The sequence below is a fragment of the Saccopteryx leptura genome, chromosome X (assembly GCF_036850995.1).
Source record: "Saccopteryx leptura isolate mSacLep1 chromosome X, mSacLep1_pri_phased_curated, whole genome shotgun sequence".
Classification (NCBI taxonomy): domain Eukaryota; kingdom Metazoa; phylum Chordata; class Mammalia; order Chiroptera; family Emballonuridae; genus Saccopteryx; species Saccopteryx leptura.
Window position 1 is genome coordinate 31,419,219 of NC_089516.1, and position 20,441 is coordinate 31,439,659.

Sequence of the window (20,441 nt, forward strand, 5' to 3'; positions counted from 1 at the left end):
AATAGATGCCTAGAATAAATATGAGTCAGTTATATGAGTAATTACTTGGACTTGATGCTCTTGTCAAATGGATACAAGGTATGGATCAGGCTGTGACTCGGGTATAGAAGGGTTTTGATCATGCCTTGAGCCAGGTCCTTTGGCTATATATAGCTTATTAATCTCATAACTGCAGAGTGAAAATGGCTGATGCTAACAGTAAAGACAGAGTGTGTCATCATGAAGACACCCTGGAGACCAAGATTCGAGGAGTTGTTGCATATCTGCCCCCCAGAGGGTAGCATCTAATTTCAGTCTTACTCCTGAAGTATCTGCATCAGACACTGAGTAATCAGGAAGGAGTCCTCATGGTAAAGCACATTAGCAAACAGCTGAATAGATCTCTAGAGAATGGGCAGATCCCAGAAGCTCCTATGGCCAGCTGACTTAGCAGCTCAATGTCAGAGCTGTCCCTGGATTCAGAGATCTTGGATTTGAGAGTCTGGAAATAGGCTTGGCTCCATGTGATCTTGACCAAGTCAGATTAACTGTATACCTCACCTGTAGAAAGGGAGATTGGACTAGAATGCTCTGTAAGGGTGGGTCCTGGTAGCTGTAACAGTTTATGAGAGAGCTTTGGAAAAACAGCAGGGCCCCAGAGATTCAGATTATAATGGCAATCAGAGTTGAAAGCCATTACCTAGAGCAGTCTGCCTCTACATTTTAAGGGCATATGAATCCCCTGGGGATCTTCTTAAAGTGTCGATTTTGATATGCCAGGTTTGAGATGGGTCCCTAAATTCCACACTTCTAACATGCTTCCTGCTGGTGCTGATGCTGCTGGTCCAATGGCACAATTTGGAGTATAATTTAATCTTCTAAGGCTGGTTCTCAAACTTTAGAGCATCAGAGTCCCCTGGAAGGTCTGTGAAAATGCAGATGGCTAGGACCCACCCCAGAGTTTCTAATCCTGTAGACCTGGAGTGAAGGACTTTGCATTTCTAACAAATTCTCCTAAGAGGCTGCTGGTCAGGGGACCCTACTGCCAGAACCACTGCTCACAGTGTTCCACAGTTTTGGCTGCAAGTGAAAACCACCTGAGATACTTCTTATAATGCCAGTTTCCCCCTCCAGCTGTCCCACAACAGGCTCAATAAATAGAATCTCTCGGGTAAGACCAAGGACGACTAGCATCTAAAAGATTTTCAGGTGATTCCAGATAATGTGTTATAGAATTGTGCACCTGAAACCTGTAGAATTTGTTAACCATTGTCATTCCAATAAATGTAATAAAAAGAAATAAATATTTAAAAATAAAATAAAAGATACTCAGGTGATTCCAGTAAGTAGCCAGGGAGGGGATCCATGCTCGTACACCAGTAATTCTCAAAGGAGGAGTGATTTTTCTCTTTCCTCTCCTCCTCCTTCCATGGGATATTTGACAATGTCTGAGACATTTTTGGTTGTCACAATTAGGATAAGGAAAAAGTTACTGACATGTAGTAAGTAAAAACCAAAGATCTGCCAAGTATTCCATAGTGCAGAGGACAGGACACCATGACAAATAATTATCTGGCCCCAAATGTTCACTGTGCCAAGGTTCAGAGACCTTGGCAATAGAGCATGACCCAGAATCCCAGGCCCACCCCAGGCCTGTGGATTAGAATCTGCATATCTACCAAGGTCCCCAGGTGGTTCTGATGCACATTAAAGTTTGAGAAGCACTGCCTCAGATCAGTAGCTCTCGAAGCACTTTAGAATCCCCTGGAGGGCTCATTACAGGAAAAGTGCTGGGCCCACCCCCAGAGTTTCAGATTCAGCAGAGCTGATAATTTGCATTTCTAAAGAGATTCCAGGTGATGCTGCCAGAATCACACTATGAGAACTACTGTTCAACAAACCCAGAGTAAGTAAAATATCCAAATCGGAGTAAAGTAAAATATCCATAGCAAACTAAGTGCTTGCTGACTACTAGAATCAATGACAAAGGAACTACATCTGCTGTGTGAAAGACACAGATGTTCTCGGCAGGACCGTCCCTGCAAGTGTCAATAACTCTGCTCAATGCTACAAGGCAGATCCCTGATCTAAAGCAGCAGGAGTGTGCCCTCCCTCTGCCAGCATAAAGCTGCCTCCATAGCAAGCCAAAAAAAGAGACAGACGTCAGATGAAAGTCATCAGCTGTGAAGTCAGCTAGGGAGGATAGAGACTGAGGTTAGACCTGGGCTAAGTCAAAGAACTAGGGATGATGAAAGTTACTGAAAGCAAAGCTGAGTGCTTATGCTTTACACATGGATACTGGTGCTTCCTTTCAAATCCACTGGACAGACGATCCCTGTTCATTCCAAAGTATGTGCCTCCTAAGGGCTATGATATTTCTTCCCTCCCTCCCTCCCTCCCTCCCTCCCTCCCTCCCTTCCTTCCTTCCTTCCTTCCTTCCTTCCTTCCTTCCTTCCTTCCTTCCTTTCTTCCTTCCTTCCTTCCTATCTTTCCTTTCTTTTGGTGATAGAGACAGAGAGAAAGACAGAGAGAGGGACAGATAGGGACAGACAGGCAGGAAGGGAGAGAGATGAAAAGCATCAACTCTTCATTGTGGCACCTGAGTTGTTCACTGACTCTTTTCTCATTATGTGCCTTGACTACAGCAAAGAGAGTGACCCCTTGCTCAAGCCAGTGACCTAGGGCTCAACCCAGTGACCTTGGGCTTCAAGCCAGCAACCTTTGGGCTCAAGCCAGCAACCATGGGGTCATGTCTATGATCCCACGCTCAAGCCAGCGACCCTGCAACTCAAGCTGGTGAGCCTGCGCTCAAGCCAAATGAGCTTGCACTCAAGCAGTAACCTCAGGATTTCGAACCTGGGTCCTCTGCATCCCAGTCAGATGCTCTATCCACTGCAATACCACCTGGTTAGGCTGTGATATTTTCTTACCAACACAAGAGGCTGGTTGGCCACTCCAGGCCTTGTTGTCCATACACGTGACTGTCCGCTCCCCTTTTAGTGTGTATCCTGGTGAGCAATAGTACTCACACCGAGAGTTAAAGTAGGCACCATCTAAACACTTGAACCCTCCATTTGCTGGCATGGAAAGGGTAGGACATCGTTTTTCTGAAAAACAGAAAACCAGATATTCAGCATTCTGTAGCTTTTGTCCATAGAGTTTTAGAGTCCTGAAACTCTGAAAGCATAGGGTGAAAAGTTAATCTAAATACCAAATGGTTAGAATTAGAGAAACAATGGATGGTTGCATGTCACACAGAAGAGACACAAAGTTTTGTATCAAAGTGGCTCAGGTTGGCAGTCCAGCTAAGCTAATGTCTTAAGTTGTTGGGAAAACAGCTATGTTAGGCTCACTTGCTTTCACTTTGCATGATTAGTGCATGACCATGAGGCAGAGGCATGTGTGTATAGTCTATATAAGGCTATTGGTGCTTTCATTTAGGGCGGATTGTGAATTGCGGATTGCCTGCCCACCACTGTGAGAGGCTATTTTTCTGTTTGTTGACCTGCTGCCCTGAGAAGCGATTTTTCCTGCTTGGTTGGTCATCTGCTGTTGCGAGATTCTAATAAACAGAAATGGCCCATCACTTTCCGGTTCTGCACTTCCCCTACCATCTGCCTGAATCCAGTGTGGATCTGCCTGGCCTCAGCCACTGGCATTACAGTTGGGTTCCTTAGCAGCAGATCTTGAGACAAGGATTTGTGTGCAAGGGATTTAATAAGAAAGTGCTCCCAGGGGAGACTAGGGAGGAGAGGGAAGGCAGAACAGGGGAAGGGAGGAAACCACTCAAGGTAAGACCTCAAGCAAAGTCAGCTCCATTTGCTCCCTGAAGGGAGTTCTGGGGCATGAATCTGAGTTTGTCCTGCCTCCAGGCAAGGAAGCTGGGCTTTCATAATTCTTTACTAATCAGTATTGAGCAGCTGCATCCTGGTCACAGGGATGCTCTCCCTGTCGAAACAAAGAGGGCAGACCTCCAAAGGAGAATACCTTTTTCTTCCTCAAGATTAAAGGTGCAAGTTATTAAAAGCAAAGTTGGGGTGAGGGAGGGGGATGGGCACACAAGGTAAAAGGGCATCCTGAGAGATCTGGGGGAAGCACTGAAAAGTGTCCACTATAGTCACCCAGTTGCATAGTCTGTGGAGGCTGGATCACATGGCTGCAGTTTTAGACCTCAGTTTTCCTAACAATAAAGTAATGACACCCATATCAATAGCGTTGTTGAAAAAACTGAATGCATGTGAAACGCTTGACGCACAACAGGAGCTCAATAGATGGTGGCTGTTTCGAAAAATGATGGTACCCAAAATGTGCTACAGCAATACTGTACCATTTGAAGATAGGACTTTCATGAAGCTTAAAGTCAGCCCCTGAAATGTTCTTCAGGTCTCCTCCCCTGAGGCACACTTCATTTCCTGGAATGAGCAGCATTTTTCAGTAACTTGTTCCCTGCCTCCCTAAGCTCTACCTCTTGGGAAATACTTCTTGTAGCCATTACCACAAGGTCATGGCTTAGTGCCATTCATATATTCCTGTTACAGTTAACATCTCTGTCTTGATGTCTCTCGTGGTATTCTGTGAGGCCCTTGTGTGTGTCTTGTTTCTAAATCTCCAACACCTTTAAAATGTCCAGCATTTACTGAATAACTAGAACCTATTTGCTGAACAAGCCTCTATTATCTCCCCTTTTCCAAAACAGCTGATTACACCCTTCTGTCCAAAAGGCATCATCTCACATTCACCATATCTAAGAAATCTCACCGCCTTCTGCTCTCAAGGGGAGTTTTTCTATCAAAGACAGCAAAACATTCAGTAAAAAGCCTCTCAGAGCAAACAGTTCTAGCCCTGATAGATCCTGATGACCCAACATGGGGCTGGGCTACTTACGTTTGCAGATGACCTTGTCAGACCACCGTTTGTTTAACTGGCAGATAAGCTGGGAAGAGCCATGCAGTTCATAGCCCTTCCGACAGCGAATGTCACACCTGGTTCCCAGGGCTGTTTTGTAGTATGCTCCTTGAGGGGACCTGCAGTATACATCCCCGTACTTCACCTTGATGGGGGAGCACCATGGGGTGTCTACAGGTAACAGAAACAAAGGAAGGGAGAAATAGAAAATGACATCTTCAGAAAATGCAACTCCTCATTCTAGAAATCTCTGACTGGCTACATTCCAGATTTTAGACTTATAAATAATGCCCCATGTCATGTAAGGTGTTTCTGAGTGGGGAGGTTATGATCACGGGACTATGTGTCAGATATACCTGAATATAGATCCAGCTTTCTCCATTAGTAGCTGTGTAGTCTTGGACAAGTTACTTAACCTCTCTGAGCTGATACCTATACCTATGTCATAGGCCTCTTATGAGAACCCCTGCAAATACATATCAAGTGCTTAGCACCGTGCCTACCATATAGTAAATATTCAATAAACACTTGTTCTTTATAATATTCCCCTTAGACTAGATATATAATTCTGTTCAGGGCAATTGATACCATTGTGAACCCTAACTATCCATACATAGTGGCAGGAAAGTCAATAATTGTTTAATTTAGATTTTCCCAAGTCTGTATGCACACTCTCTGTAAAAACTCATAATACTATTTAATTAATGTGAATGAAGCTATTATTTCCAGGGGTTTTTTTCCCCACAGTATTTAACAGAATCATTGCTGCCATAGAGAAGCAACTCCCTTTTTCAGATGTTTATAGTTATGCCCCAGGTAGGTAAGAGTTACATCCTTCCCAAATGGCACAGTTACAGGGTGTTTTGACTTTGGTCTTGTAGTTGCACAGAGCACAGTTAGGATGACGCTAATAAATCAGAACTTCTTCCTGTGCCTTTGGAAGGAGCTCGATGAGAGCCATAAAATTATTATTGCAAGACTTGCTTCTGTGTGGGGAAGTTCCCACAGTGGGTACTGCACAGTCAGTGGGAACTAGTGAGAAGAGTTCCCATAAGCCTGCCAGGCTCTCACGACACCCCAGCACCTGAGCTGTCAGTGAGTGGGGTTCATGCGCCATCATGTGGCTAGGAAGGAGGTCACATCCTGTTCGACTTTCCCAGAAATTCTCTTTGGAGGATGTGTTTCTGAGTGCTTCTAAGCCATGCCTAGGCATGGTACATAAATTGCTATTTCATCTTTGTGCTGCCGTGTCTCATTATGTAATCTTTTGCAGAAAGCCTTAAGTGGGTCCTAAATTCAGGACTCAAGCAGTATTCCCTGGACTTTCTGGGTAAAAGTCATGCCCTGAAGGCTTAGTGTAGAGCTGATTAAATTTGACCATGTTGATGCAGAATTGCAGGAGCTTACACCAGGCCTACAGACCATCTTTGAGCAAATTTTCCTTCCTCCACAGTTTACACATATAGTCTATACGTGCTAACATTTTTAAGTGACAAAAATATGGACACTGAAGTGAAGTACAAACGAGCATATATGCCTCCATTATTTTCTTCTTTATATAAAAGAATTCTTGAACCAATTTTAAATGATTAGTGCTTTGTTTGGTGATGGCTCCAGGTAGGCCATGAAACTAGATTTCAGATCACAAGTAAACCAGAAGACCTTTGGTTATGCTTGTTTCACACTGCCAAGCTGTGGATTTGTCTTCTATAATCAAAAGCATAAGAATGTATCCTTAAGACAAACTCTGGAAAAATCAATAGATACCTACCACTGAGATTTGCAAACTACTGACTTCTGTGACTACTAGAAGTGAGGGATAGTGCTCTTTCTCTCTCTCTTTCTGCCTTTTTTTCCCAACTGTAATGGGAAATATCACCTACAAGGACATCCCCAATTGCACTTGGTGTCTTTAACCTCAAAGAAGCACTTTTTTATAGGTTTTAAGAGGACTTATATAATGTTAAATCTTTTTTTTTTTTTTTTTTTTTTTTTGTATTTCTCTGAAGTTGGAAACGGGGAGGCAGTCAGACTCCCGCATATGCCCGACCGGGATCCACCCAGCATGCCCACCAGGGGGCGATGCTCTGCCCATCTGGGGTGTTGCACTGCTGCAACCAGAGCCATTCTAGCACCTGAGGCAGAGGCCATGGAGCCATCCTCAGTGCCCAGGCCATCTTTGCTCCAATGGAGCCTTGGCTGCAGGAGGAGAAGAGAGAGACAGAGAGGAAGGAGAGGGGGAGGGGTGGAGAAGCAGATGGGAGCTTCTCCTGTGTGCCCTGGCCGGGAATCGAACCCGGGACTCCTGCACGCCAGGCCGACGCTCTACCACTGAGCCAACCGGCCAGGGCCTATAATGTTAAATCTTAAAAATCACCGGTCACTTTACCTCTTTATCTTTATCATCTCCCCCTCTTCTCCCTAACTCGTTCACTGTGTCTTTCTTTAGTTTTCCTGTCTGTTCTGTTCCCCTTCTAGATTTCAGTGCTTTTGTGCTTCCTAATCTCCAGTCTTCTCCTCTTGCGAATTGGCTCCCATTTATTGCCTCTTTTACCATCATCTCACAGGTCAAATTGTGGAACCCCTAACTGAGAACTAGGCTCCAGGGAGAGAAACTGAAATCCCCACTGGAAGTGGAGAAAGGCTGATGTAGCAGGAGTGAATATGGGAGACCCAGGTGGAGATGATGAAAATGTAATGAGCTAGTGCAATACGGTAGATACAATATTGGGAAGAGAGTTAAAGAGGTCTGGGCACACTTCCAAACTCATCTCCTAGTAACCCTAGAAAATTCATGAAATTTTTCAGGGAACCATATTCTTCATCTACAAGAGACAAGAGTGGATTAAATTATTTTTAAAGTCCCATCTAGCTCTAAAGTTGTATGATTCAAACTCTATTTCTCTCTGATCTGCTACTCATATCACATACATGCCCACTTCCTTACTTCTTCTTCTGACTGATAACTTTGGGTAGTCCCTCCAGCTGAGGGCATTTTTTTTTGAATTCTTGGTTCTGATCACAATTCTACTGATATGCAAACTGGAAGTGTGTCCAATTATTCACTCAAGTGTTGAAAACCCTCACATCCACCACTACTGGACATTGGCATGAGTTTAGGAGGGACACAATTTCAGAGTAAACTAACATAAGGCAGCATACCTACAATTGTTAGCACACACATTCTAGTTGACTTTTCCACAAATGTACCTATGACAAATAGTTAAGACTAGCGGAGACATTAGAGAATGACCTGGGTATACATATATCATAAATTCACATATTTTGATACAACATGCAATTAGCAGATTTTGCTCTATATTCTGAGTCTTCAAATTCTCCTAGCAGTGCTGGCTGCACATCCAAAAGCTGTGCTGTTGTCAACATGTGGAAAATGATATTGTTTTCATTTATTTGCAAAAGGAATTTCTTTTGGATTGCTTTCCAAGACAAATCTTTGGAAGGTATTTTGACAGTTTAGCAGCCCTGCAGGGATAGTAGTGAAAATGTCAGTGAGTGGTTTAAATTTGAAGTGCATACAGGCACTATGAGTTAAAGTGAATTAGTAAAACATTTAAGAGAGAGGTTTAGAAAAAGGAAGCTCTTGTGCTACTTTAATTAAGACAGGATTTATTTAGGGAGAAATCTAGATTGATAATTCAAGAAAACTTTCTCATCTTCCTGGGCCAATGTGGTAAGCATTTCCATTATCTGAAGTTCCTGGGGTAGGCAGCGTCATGTACTGAACTAATGAGAAAGTACAAGCAAACTCTGGACATTGAGTTAAAACATCTGGATTTCAGACCCAAATATAATCATTGATAGCTTTGTGACTGCTCTGGACAAGTAACCTACCTTTTCTAATCTGTGGTTCCTCCATCTATAAATAAGGAATACCAACATATCTTTACATGCTTTTTCCCTTCCATCAATTAGTGTGACAATATAATGACATTCCAATTAAAAGAATCAAAGTAATACTTACCACATTCTGGGAACATAATAAACGTGGATTACATTTCACTTTATTTTACTTAAGTTTAATTTATAAACACCTATTGAGTATATACTCTGTGCCAGGCACTATGCAGGGACTGGATGATCTAGAGCTAAATCTCAATTAACAATGGTTGGCCTCCAAGTTTAAAACTAAAAGCTGGCAACACAAACAACTCCTTAAGACCTATTTATTCTTAAACATTCAGAATAAACTTTAGGCAGGCATGCATTTTGGCCACCTGGTCTACCTTCCACACTTGCAGTGCTGTGAGGTGAGGATGAACATGGGGAATGATGATCCAAGGGCACTAGAAAACCCCTACTGTACATGTGAAGGGTAATATGTGCATGCATGTGTTTTAGGAAGATTTGTCAACAAGGGACTCAAAGGGAAAAGAAATATTTTTAAACCCTCAATTAATTATGAAGTGTTAAGAATTACAATACCCTCTTACCCCAAACATCTAATTAACAAAGTTTGTGCTTTGCTTGACTAGTTAATTCCTGAGGCAATTAGTACAGAAGCTGGGAATAGGAATGAATATTTGTATTCACAGGCCAAAAACAAATGTGAGCTATGGTGGGAAACACACCTGAGCATAGGCACTAGACATTATATTAGAAAGATTGTTCACTTGTGTGGAAAACAACTGAAGGACTCTCTCCAACCAAGGTCTGCCCAGCACTACCATGATTCTCCTATAACTCTGAGACATCACAGCAGAGCAGGACAATGTCCTCTTGCCAGAATGTGGAAAAATTTCCTGGGAAAAATGTCACAATGGAACTTTATTAACCAATTTTCTTCCAATTATTTCTCCACTGTAAAGGGAACCGGATTCAGAAAGAAATAATTTAAATTTACCTTCACTTTTTCCAGGGCTCCCTAAGCTTCAGAGAAATGACTCACCAGTAGAAATATCTGTGGGCATACTTACCTGAGACTGCATAGAAGATTCTTGATTAGGCTTTTTATACTTGCTGGGGGTGGATTGCTGGAAATGTGTAGAGATGGAGTTCTTTATCATTAGATTAAAGTTCCATGGGGCAACAGACTTTACTTATCATTTTAGGAACCAAGCTGGACTCAGAAAGAGCATGATGAAATGAGCTTATGAAAATCAAGTTTTCTTAGTCCCCATTCATCTCAGTACATTAGCAGCACTGGGTCCAGATTTGACCTTGGATGGCTTACACTGGATGATTCTGGCTGTAATGTATGAATCAGGCAGAACTCATAGCTTGATTTTCAATTTCATCAGCTAGAGCTTGGCTTTGCAGAAGTAACAACAGGAAAGAAACTTATGAGAATAAAATGACCACTGGGGTGCTGAAGGCCAGCACTTCAGATATTTCCAAATGCTTTTTGTTTGCTTACTTTTGTTTTTCTTTATTTTTTTAATGGGAACATATACACATTAAATCAAAATATTTTTTTCTGGACAGATAATTAGAACTTAATTACATTTTCTGGTCACTTTATTATAATCTGCTTTGCAGGGCAAAAAGGAAAGTTCTCCTGGCATCAGCAGGTCTTCATTAGCATGTAAGCAAAGCATTCACCTTTATATCTAGGGTGTGAGTACCCGACTTCATCATCTTCTAGCGGTGAGTCTCCAGATCCTACAACAAAAAAGAACAGAAACTGCAGCAAGAAAAGCCACATGATATGGATGAATATTTCGAAGCATTGCTTTGGCACAGTCCATGCAAGAGGGGCTATTAGAATGCAGAGCCAAGAGTGAAAGCTTCTATGGCCATTCATGAAAGCACAGGGGACCTCTCAGAGTGAACCTGGCTGGGCTGAGATTACCAGAGCCAATCAAAATGTGCCTCACACTATTTGGGAATCACCACGTGCCAACTGAAATTCTGAACTTGAGATCTAAAGGAAGTCAACTTCACTCTGAGAAGACGCCAGTGTACATGAATTTCATGCCAGGAGAGACACAATAAAATGTGTGTGACTCAGACACAGCCCACAGTTTCTATAGCAGTCAAAGAACATGAACACTCAGTGGAACTGGGTGTGTATGGTACCTGAAAATCAGTCCACTGTGTGCAATGAATTTAGATAAAGGGTAAGAAGGTGAATCAAATGTCTTAGTGGCAAAAGAAATACAAAGCTGCTTTGTTATCCTTGTAGGAATTGACCAAAATCGACAATCTGGAAGTTTATTCAAAAGTTCACAACAAGGCATGGCTAAATTAAAATTTCTTTTTTTTTTTTTTTTTTTTTTGCATTTTCTTTTGCATTTTTCTGAAGCTGGAAACAGGGAGAGACAGTCTGACAGACTCCCGCATGCGACCGACCGGGATCCACCTGGCACTCCCACCATGGGGCGATGCTCTGCCCACCAGGGGGCGATGCTCTGCCCATCCTGGGCGTCGCCATGTTGCGACCAGAGCCACTCTAGCGCCTGAGGCAGAGGCCACAGAGCCATCCCCAGCGCCCAGGCCATTTTTGCTCCAATGGAGCCTTGGCTGTGGGAGGGGAAGAGAGAGACAGAGAGGAAGGTGCGGCGGAGGGGTGGAGAAGCAAATGGGCGCTTCTCCAGTGTGCCCTGGCCAGGAATCGAACCCGGGTCCTCCGCACGCTAGGCCGACGCTCTACCGCTGAGCCAACCGGCCAGGGCTAAAGTAAAATTTCTTGATGAGTTTTGCTACCCTTGAAAACCACAGAGTCAGTGAGAAAGTCTGTACTTAATTTTTAAATTTAAACCTGCTTAAAAATTTGAATGGAATAATTTTAAAACATTAAATCTTGAATTCCAGTAAGTGGAAATCCTTAATCTTTGAAGCAGTACCATAGCCCAAACTTTATTTATTTATTTATTTATTTATTTATTTTTAATGTTCTTTTTTTTTTTTTTTTAATTATTTTATTTTATTTTATTTATTCATTTTTAGAGAGGACAGAGAGAGGGAGAGAGATAGAGAGAGAGAGAAGGGGGGAGGAGCTAGAAGCATCAACTCCCATATGTGCCTTGACCAGGCAAGCCCAGGGTTTCGAACCGGCGACCTCAGCATTTCCAGGTCGACGCTTTATCCACTGCACCACCACAGGTCAGGCCATAGCCCAAACTTTAAAACAGCAATATTAAATCTAGAGATCTTTCCTTCCAGACTTCCTAGTCTGATACTGACTGTTAAGTTGGTACCATCTCGCTCACACATTTACCTACAGGGAACTACAATCATAACAGACAAAGACACTCTCTATTATGAGGTTATTCAAATTCTCACACAGAATAAGTAAATGAGTAATGGTGCTTGCTCCACTTATATTCTGGATGAGAGACAGTGAGTGTGGAAATAGAAAGTTGGGAGGGACAAAGGCTGGGATATGTCCATTTTGAAAATATCCCCCAACTCCAGAATTCTTCACCTGGTTTCTGGCCACTCAGATAGGTACAAAATTATACAAACTTTTCATTATTTCATATCAAAAAGTGAACATGGAAACCTGTGTTACCATTTAGGAAAGCAATCTAGCAACATGAATCAAAAGCTAATGTTCAAACCCCTTGATCCAGTCATTCCACTTCTGGTAATCTATCTCCAGGAAATAATATTAAATATAGAAAAAAATTTACACGCAAATATTTCTTTGCAATGTCATTTACAGTAGCAAAAGATTATAAAATGACCAAATAGCCAATGTTATGGTTAAATAAACTGTAGTGCATTCATTGGATATAATGAAATGTAGCCATTATAAATAAAAGATTTGTTATAGCATTAAGTGAAAAATGTACTACAACAAAATTATACAAATGTGTGACTCATAACAATATAAAACAATCAAATTCAAAATAAACAATGCATAGAATAGTGTTTATAATAAAATATTTTTCTTCTTCCTTTTAAATTTTCTAATATATATAAACATATATTACTTTCATAATGGAAAATAAACTTTATTATGCATGTAACTCAAAGAAGCTTAGTTTCCAAAATACATTTGAATATATTAAAAATGTTAAAGACTCTACTGTCCCTCCCCTTCACTACTGCCCCCATTTCTCCATATTTATAATTGAACTGGAATTCCTCTAAGAATTTTTGGATTCTCCAATATCATGTGGCACATTTCTAAGTATCAGGAAATCTGTCTCACATTAAGAGCACTTCTCTCTTCCCCCAGGTCAACCTAGTCTTCATATAAACCTACCTAGGTAGTAAAGCTCTGAACTTATTTCTGGCTCAAAGCAAAGAAGACAACCATCACAGTTGAGTTTCTCTTGGAGCTAGCTTCTGAGATGGAGTTTAGTGCACATGATGTTTGTTAAGGATCAACACCTGTGAAAGGGATAAAACGGAAGCAGGCCTGAAAAGAGGGAAAAATTGAGCTCTGATGTCAGCCCAGTGAGCCTTTCATTTTGGGTGGAAAAAGGCTGGACCTTTATATTCGTGCATCAATCAGCCATTGGATATGTCACACTGTGGGAAGGAAATGAACTTGGGCGAAGCACTCCCAAGAGCTGAGGCAATCTCTGAAGGGGCTGAAAGGTTACTGCTTACAGTTGAGCCAACCAATTTTTCCTTAAAGGAAGAACTCTTCAATGAATCTCCATTACCATCACAACAACACTTTGAGAAATAACTTGAGATAAGTATACTCATAAGAAGGGTCGCTCTTTACATAAGAGAAGGGACTGAGACCTACTAGAAAGACAGGGACCCATGGGGTGCACAGCTCAACTTTACAAGTATATTAGCATTCTAAGATACATTCATCATATATTGTTTACTATCATGAAAATAAAGTCTGACAGTAGGGCAATGAGCAAACGAATTATCTTATATCAATATTTTATGGTCCTAATAAAGTTTCAAATGGGAATTGTATATGAAACACAGCAAATCAAAAAAAGCAGTTAGTGCATACTATATGATGATGAATTATGACACCGAATACACACACACACACACACACACACACACACACACACACACTTATAAATATGTCAAATTTGGAATATGATAAGATGGGACTACTGATACCTGATTTGGAAGCTACGGTGTAAGGATGAATTCCTGAAGGAATAGCACCATTTTGCAACCATGAGGTAAGATTGCTCAAGATTAAAGATTTTCAGTTGAGGATGGTAGAGTAGAATGAAGGATAAAAAAAAATGATCCTGGAGTCTGCGATGACTTTATTGGGATAATAAATCAGTCTTAGACATCTTTCCTTCATGCTTCTTGTTAGATCGACAATCAATGCCCTTTCTTTTTTTTTTTTTTTTTTTTTTCCATTTTTCTGAAGCTGGAAACAGGGAGAGACAGTCAGACAGACTCCCGCATGCGCCCGACCGGGATCCACCCGGCACGCCCACCAGGGGCGACGCTCTGCCCACCAGGGGGCGATGCTCTGCCCATCCTGGGCGTCGCCATATTGCGACCAGAGCCACTCTAGCGCCTGAGGCAGAGGCCACAGAGCCAGCCCCAGCGCCCGGGCCATCTTTGCTCCAATGGAGCCTCGGCTGCAGCTGCGGGAGGGGAAGAGAGAGACAGAGAGGAAAGCGCAGCGGAGGGGTGGAGAAGCAAATGGGCGCTTCTCCTATGTGCCCTGGCCGGGAATCGAACCCGGGTCCTCCGCACGCTAGGCCGACGCTCAATGCCCTTTCAATTGAAGCCATTGTGAGTAGCATAGTGTAATACTTGCAGCTGAACCCACTGAAACTGATACACAAATGAATGGAAAAATTCCTTTTTAGTATTGATAGGAGGTAAAAATAAGAAGAAAATAAATGGATATTATTCAGCCCCCCCCCCCCTTCAAACCTCCAGTTTATATTCAGCCAAAAACCATACATCAACTTCTATAAAAATGATGACCAGGTAACAAAATGGACAACCTGAAGAATACAATAACATCAATAACAACTTATTTTCAACAGATTGTACTTACTAAAGCAGCTAAGGAGATTCATACATATTGGGAAGTTTACCACAGAGTTAAAAAGAGAAAGAGAGAGAGGGGTGGAGGGGGTGGTTTCCTAACAAACTCTTCTTTTTTTACATAAAGACATCTCTTTAGAATTCTGGTTAACTAAGGGTTTGATTTTTTTTTTTTTTTATGACAACCATTAACCAGTGCTCATATGGTTTGGATTACCACTATTTGGAAAGAATGCTTCAGCGCTTCTTCCACACAAATACAAATTCCATGTTGGCTCAGAAATTAGAAACTTAGTGCCATGTAGGATTCTGTCCCTCATCCATACCTGGAGCCAATTCCATTTATAATTCTGCTCTCCTTACAGAAACTTCATCTAATTTAACAGCTTTTCAAAGAAAGAGCCACTCTTTCCCCCTCAAAGTTCAAAAAAGGGTCTTCTTGGTTTACTGAATCCTTTCATTCTGACTGTCCAGGTAGATAACAATATTAAGACACCAAACTTACTCTTTTTTTTTTCTTTTTCTGAAGCTGGAAATGGGGAGAGACAGCCAGACAGGCTCCCGCATGCGCCCGACCAGGATCCACCCGGCACGCCCACCAGGGGGCAACGCTCTGCCCACCAGGGGGTGCTGCTCTGCCCCTCTGGGGCGTTGCTCTGTTGCGACCAGAGCCACTCTAGCGCCTGGGGCAGAGGCCAAGGAGCCATCCCCAGTGCCCGGGCCATCTTTGCTCCAATGGAGCCTCGCTGCAGGAGGGGAAGAGAGAGACAGAGAGGAAGGAGAGGGGGAGGGGTGGAGAAGCAAATGGGCGCTTCTCCTGTGTGCCCTGGCCGGGAATCGAACCCGGGACTTCTGCACGCCAGGCCGACACTCTACCACTGAGCCAACCGGCCAGGGCCAGCAAACTTACTCTTAAGAAATACCTATTATATGTATTAGAATCTCATCAAGAATTTTGGTTTTAGAAGGCTACTAGAGTGCTCCTTCCGTCACCTTAAAGTTTTCTCACCAAAAGATGTGGTGCGGAACAGGGAATGGAGTATTTGAGACTATTGGAAGACATCACCAATTTGTTAAAATTATATATTTCTTTATTGACCATGATACATTATCCAAATGGAGAGATTTTCTGGTTCTGTGTTATTTTTTTAGCTGAAAGGGTTGGGTTTATTTTTGTTATTTTGAATATTGCTCTGCATTCTTTTTTTTTTTTTTTTTGTATTTTTCTGAAGTTGGAAACGGGGAGAGACAGTCAGACAGACTCCCGCATGCGCCCCACCGGGATCCACCTGGCACACCCACTAGGGGCGACGCTCTGCCCACCAGGGGGCGTCGCTATGTTGCGACCAGAGCCACTCTAGCGCCTGAGGCAGAGGCCACAGAGCCATCCCCAGCGCCGGGCCATCTTTGCTCCAATGGAGCCTTAGCTGCAGGAGGGGAAGAGAAAAACAGAGAGGAAGGAGAGGGGGAGGAGTGGGTGGGCACCTCTCCTGTGTGCCCTAGCCAAGAATCGAACCCAGGACTTCTGCACGCCAGGCCGACGCTTTGCTCTGCATTCTTTATGCTTTGTCAGAAATTTTTGTTTTTCCCTTTTATCATCATTATTTTGAATATAATTATATTATTAGAAGTCATGTTTTATAGTATACAGCAGCAAAAATTTTATATCGAATGTTCATGGGAACATAAAATTCACTTTGCAGTCGAGATTCTAAACCTGAGTCCCTGATTTCTTACGGATCAATGGAAGGGCTTTAGAGAGTCCCTGAACTCTTTGTAATTGGACATGCCTTTTGATACATGAATATACTTTCCTGCAGAAAAAACTGCTAACTTTCAGTAGATTTTAATAAGAGTCTGGGATTCAAAAAAATATTGAAAAACATGGTTTTACAGCATTCTTTATTATAAAGCATGCTAGAATATTTAATGAAAAAGTATGTAGTAGCTCATTGATATTTGACTTTTTAATATGTGAGAGAAGAGACAAATCTATTTAAAACAAGGATAGATGCTTATCCTTTCATTAGATATTACTGACTTTTTCTAGATTATTGCTGCCTAATAGAACTTCCTGAAATGATGAAAATGTCCTGTATTCACACTGTCCAATATAGTAGCCACTAGCCACATATGGTTATTAAGCACTTGAAATATGGCTAGTGCAATAAGAACTAAATATTTTCATTGTATTTAATTTTAATTAATTTAAATTAAATAGCCATATGTAGCTAGTAGGTACCACACTAGACAACACAGGTCTAGGCTTAATTTTAAAATATTTTATGGAGTCAATAATGTCTCTAAATTGCTCAGTGGTGAGAACCATGTCTAATTTGCCTTGTATACCTAGCATATAATTAAGATTTTCTAGTCAATAAATGTTGGAAGAGCCTGACCAGGTAGTGGTGCTGTGGATAGGGCGTTAGAATGTGACACAGAGGACCCAGGTTTGAAACCCCGAGGTCGTTGGCTTGACCACTAGCTCATCTGGCTTGAGCACAGGCTCACCAGTTTGAGGGTGGGGTCGCTGGATTGAACATGGGATCATAGACATGACCCCATGGTCGCTAGCTTGAGCCCAAAGGTCACTGGTTTAAAGCCTAAAGTTGATGGCTTGAGCCCAAGGTGACTGGCTTGAGCAAGGGGTCACTTGTTCTACTGCAGTCCTCTGGTAAAGCACATATGAGAAAGCAATCAATGAACAACTAAAGTGCCACAACAAAGAGTTGACGCTTCTCATCTCTCTCCCTTCCTGTCTGTCTGTCCTTATCTGTCCCTCTTTCTGACTCTCTCTGTCTCTGTCAAAAATTAAAATAAAATAAAATAAAAATAAATGTTGGAAGAAAAGAAAAAAATCTGCTTAAGTTTCTTATGACACATAAACTATGTGTCCTTAGGCTCATATGTCTGAAATGGTTTCACCCTTGTCAGACAGCATCAGCATATAAATCTGTGACAATACTGGAGAGATTTGGATGTTTAGAAAAATATATTTTGCACTATTGGAAGCCACAGAGCATTTATGTGTGATAGCCAGTACTTGATTTAGTACTTGCAAATGATTTGCCAAAGGGGTTACCCTGCAGTTGCAGTAAAGTGAAATGTACATTTGAATGACTTCTGAACAGAGATCAGATCCAGGGATTGCCAGAAAGATATAGTTTAAAGATGAAGCCAAGGATATGACTGTCAAATCCTTTGTACTTTCAGTCACACAAAAGGTCTTTTAAAGAGATAAAGGATGTGTCTCACATTCTTATCAATAGAGAAATTAACAACAGAGAAAAGTTTGTGTCTATGCAATTTGTGTGTGTGGCTTTTGTCTAATGAAGTGAACTCCAAGAAGATTCACAAGAGACCCACAAAGTTCTTAATGAGTTATACATGCAGAAATATCATCAGCATGACTGAGAGGGACAGAGATATTACATAACAAGAAGAGGCCTTTGAACTCCCAGAATTCTACTGTCGAGAAAGAGATTCCTAGAACTGCATAGCTGTAAATAGGTGTTACTTCTCATGACAATTCTGCAGGACTTATGTTCCTGAGACAGGACTGTATATTTGCTTGGCTTTTTTTTTTTTTTGGCGGGGAGGGAATCTCTCTCTTATACATAGGTTTTCCTGAGAGCATTCTCTCAAAAATTCACAGGCTCTGTTTCTAAAGAACCAAGACAGCCATTGAATCTCTCTAAAACTCAAATACTTCAATCATCCATGCCTCATAGGATTTCCATAAAAGCTAAATGGTATATTTATACATTTTTAAATATTTTATTAAAATAGTTACTACTGTCCTTGGTTTGTTTTACAAGTTTCTTATTTGATGGTTCATAATCACATGTTATATTTAATTCAGTACCTTGAATTACATACTACCTTGAGCTGATATGCACATAAATGAGTTTCTGGTAAAATATTAAAATATGGCAAAGTTATATCTGGCCTGATTTGTTTTTCAAGAATTTTTTAAACCATTAAGGACAGCCAGGCATCTCAGTGCTACCCAAGTTTTCTGTGTGTGTTTTTACATTCCTCTGTGTAAACCATTTTTGTCTTATTTATTTTACATATACATACACACACACACACACACACACACACTTTAATAACCCCCAGGAAAAACCACATATTCAATCCTGTCTAGTAAAATAAACTTTTGTCAAATCTAGTTTATGAATTCAGATAATCAGATGATAAAATTTGCTTTAGGAATAAGTGACTTTTAGGCTCAAGCTATTAGCTTAGTTTATCCTTTGAGGCAGGAAAACCCTTGTGGTTCCTTATATGCCTCAGGACCTAAAGATCTTTACAAAATGGGAGCCTACAGAAAGTTATTTTATTGCTGTGAAGTATTACTACTAAGTCTTTCAGTAGGAAGTCTTGTGGCTCTTGCTAACATATATGAGTGTTTAAACATTTGGAGGGCCCCAAAGAAGGGTGGACAGAGAGTAGAGCTGTAACCTTTCTGTCTTCCACGGTTAATTTGCGAGGGCTTCATAGCTAAAATAAAGTTCTACTATATGGGGAGGGGGCACTGAAGAGGCCCAGGAGTGAGGTCCACATGCTTAACTGGCACACATGACCTGCTCTATTATATCTTGGCAAACATTTCAGCCAGAGGAGAGATGTCCAGGAGCTGTGTATAAGTGTGAATGTTTGGAGGAGTGGTGCAGAAAAAATAATTTAGGCTTCCAAATGCATCAATTTTAACTCCAAGATGCAGGCCCCAAATAAGTATGCAGAGGGCCAGTAACTATAAATAAGGCATTCTTCCTTGGAAGCCTTCCTCCTCTAAATCAGTAGCAGACTAACAGATGAAAGCTCAAGGGTGAGAAAAGGAGGGGCTACATAGAGAAGATGCTGTTCCAAGTGGAAAAAAGATGACCCAGAAATATAGATCTAAACCTTTTGCTCATCATGGGGAATAGATTGAAGGAAATGTCTATTACCAGGGCTTTTCTTGGGAGAGAATATTCACCAAAATGTTCAGCTAGAACAAGTTTATACTACATCTCACATTCACCTCATCACATCTCCCTCATTTCCCTTCTCCATCATGATCCCAAGCTCCTCATATGTATCAACAATCAACTCAAGCACTGTGTTTCAAACTTTTGAAACAATTTAATGGATCATAAGTAGTATTTCTGTGGTGAAATAGGATAGGTGTTATAGGGCCTCCTCAGTCTGCATGAGACAGTCCCATTTTGTAACTGTTGTCCCAGCATTATTATCAGTTGCATTCCCTTTCACGCACAAAAGTGTCATGATAGGACAATAAATAATATTTTCATCCTCATAATAAGTCACAGTAGAATAGATTTCTTCTTATGGATCTTAGTAAAAATTTTTGAAAAAATAGTGATTTAGAATATTTTGAAATAGGTAATGGCCTTGTCTAGTTAATTATTTATTTTTTCAAAATGAAGATATCTGACTATTTGAGAAGGGAAGGCCTCTGGAGGCAGTGGTTTCCTTTGCTTTGTTCAGAACATAAATGTTCTATCCCCATGAAATGTCACTAGGGACCGAGTTTCCCCAACTGTTCATGGTCATCCTCTCTGATAGGATGCAACTGAAAGAGCCTTGAGATTAAGTTCCAGCTCCTGCACTAACTGTGTGGTATTGACTGGGAAAGCCACTTT

At 41.4% G+C, this 20,441-nt stretch overlaps 1 protein-coding gene across 2 annotated transcripts in view; it reads right to left on the bottom strand.

The window, feature by feature from the left end:
• SRPX (sushi repeat containing protein X-linked) overlaps nucleotides 1-20,441 on the bottom strand; it is a 91,621-nt gene that overhangs the window by 32,465 nt on the left and 38,715 nt on the right. The window contains exons 2-4 of one of the 2 annotated variants that reach the window (XM_066356401.1): nucleotides 10,447-10,506; nucleotides 4,864-5,055; nucleotides 2,910-3,086 (exon numbers count right to left, since the gene is read on the bottom strand). In XM_066356401.1, the coding sequence (XP_066212498.1) occupies nucleotides 2,910-3,086; nucleotides 4,864-5,055; nucleotides 10,447-10,506 (429 nt within the window). The remainder of the gene's footprint in view (nucleotides 1-2,909; nucleotides 3,087-4,863; nucleotides 5,056-10,446; nucleotides 10,507-20,441) is intronic. The other variant, XM_066356402.1, reaches the window with a different exon arrangement.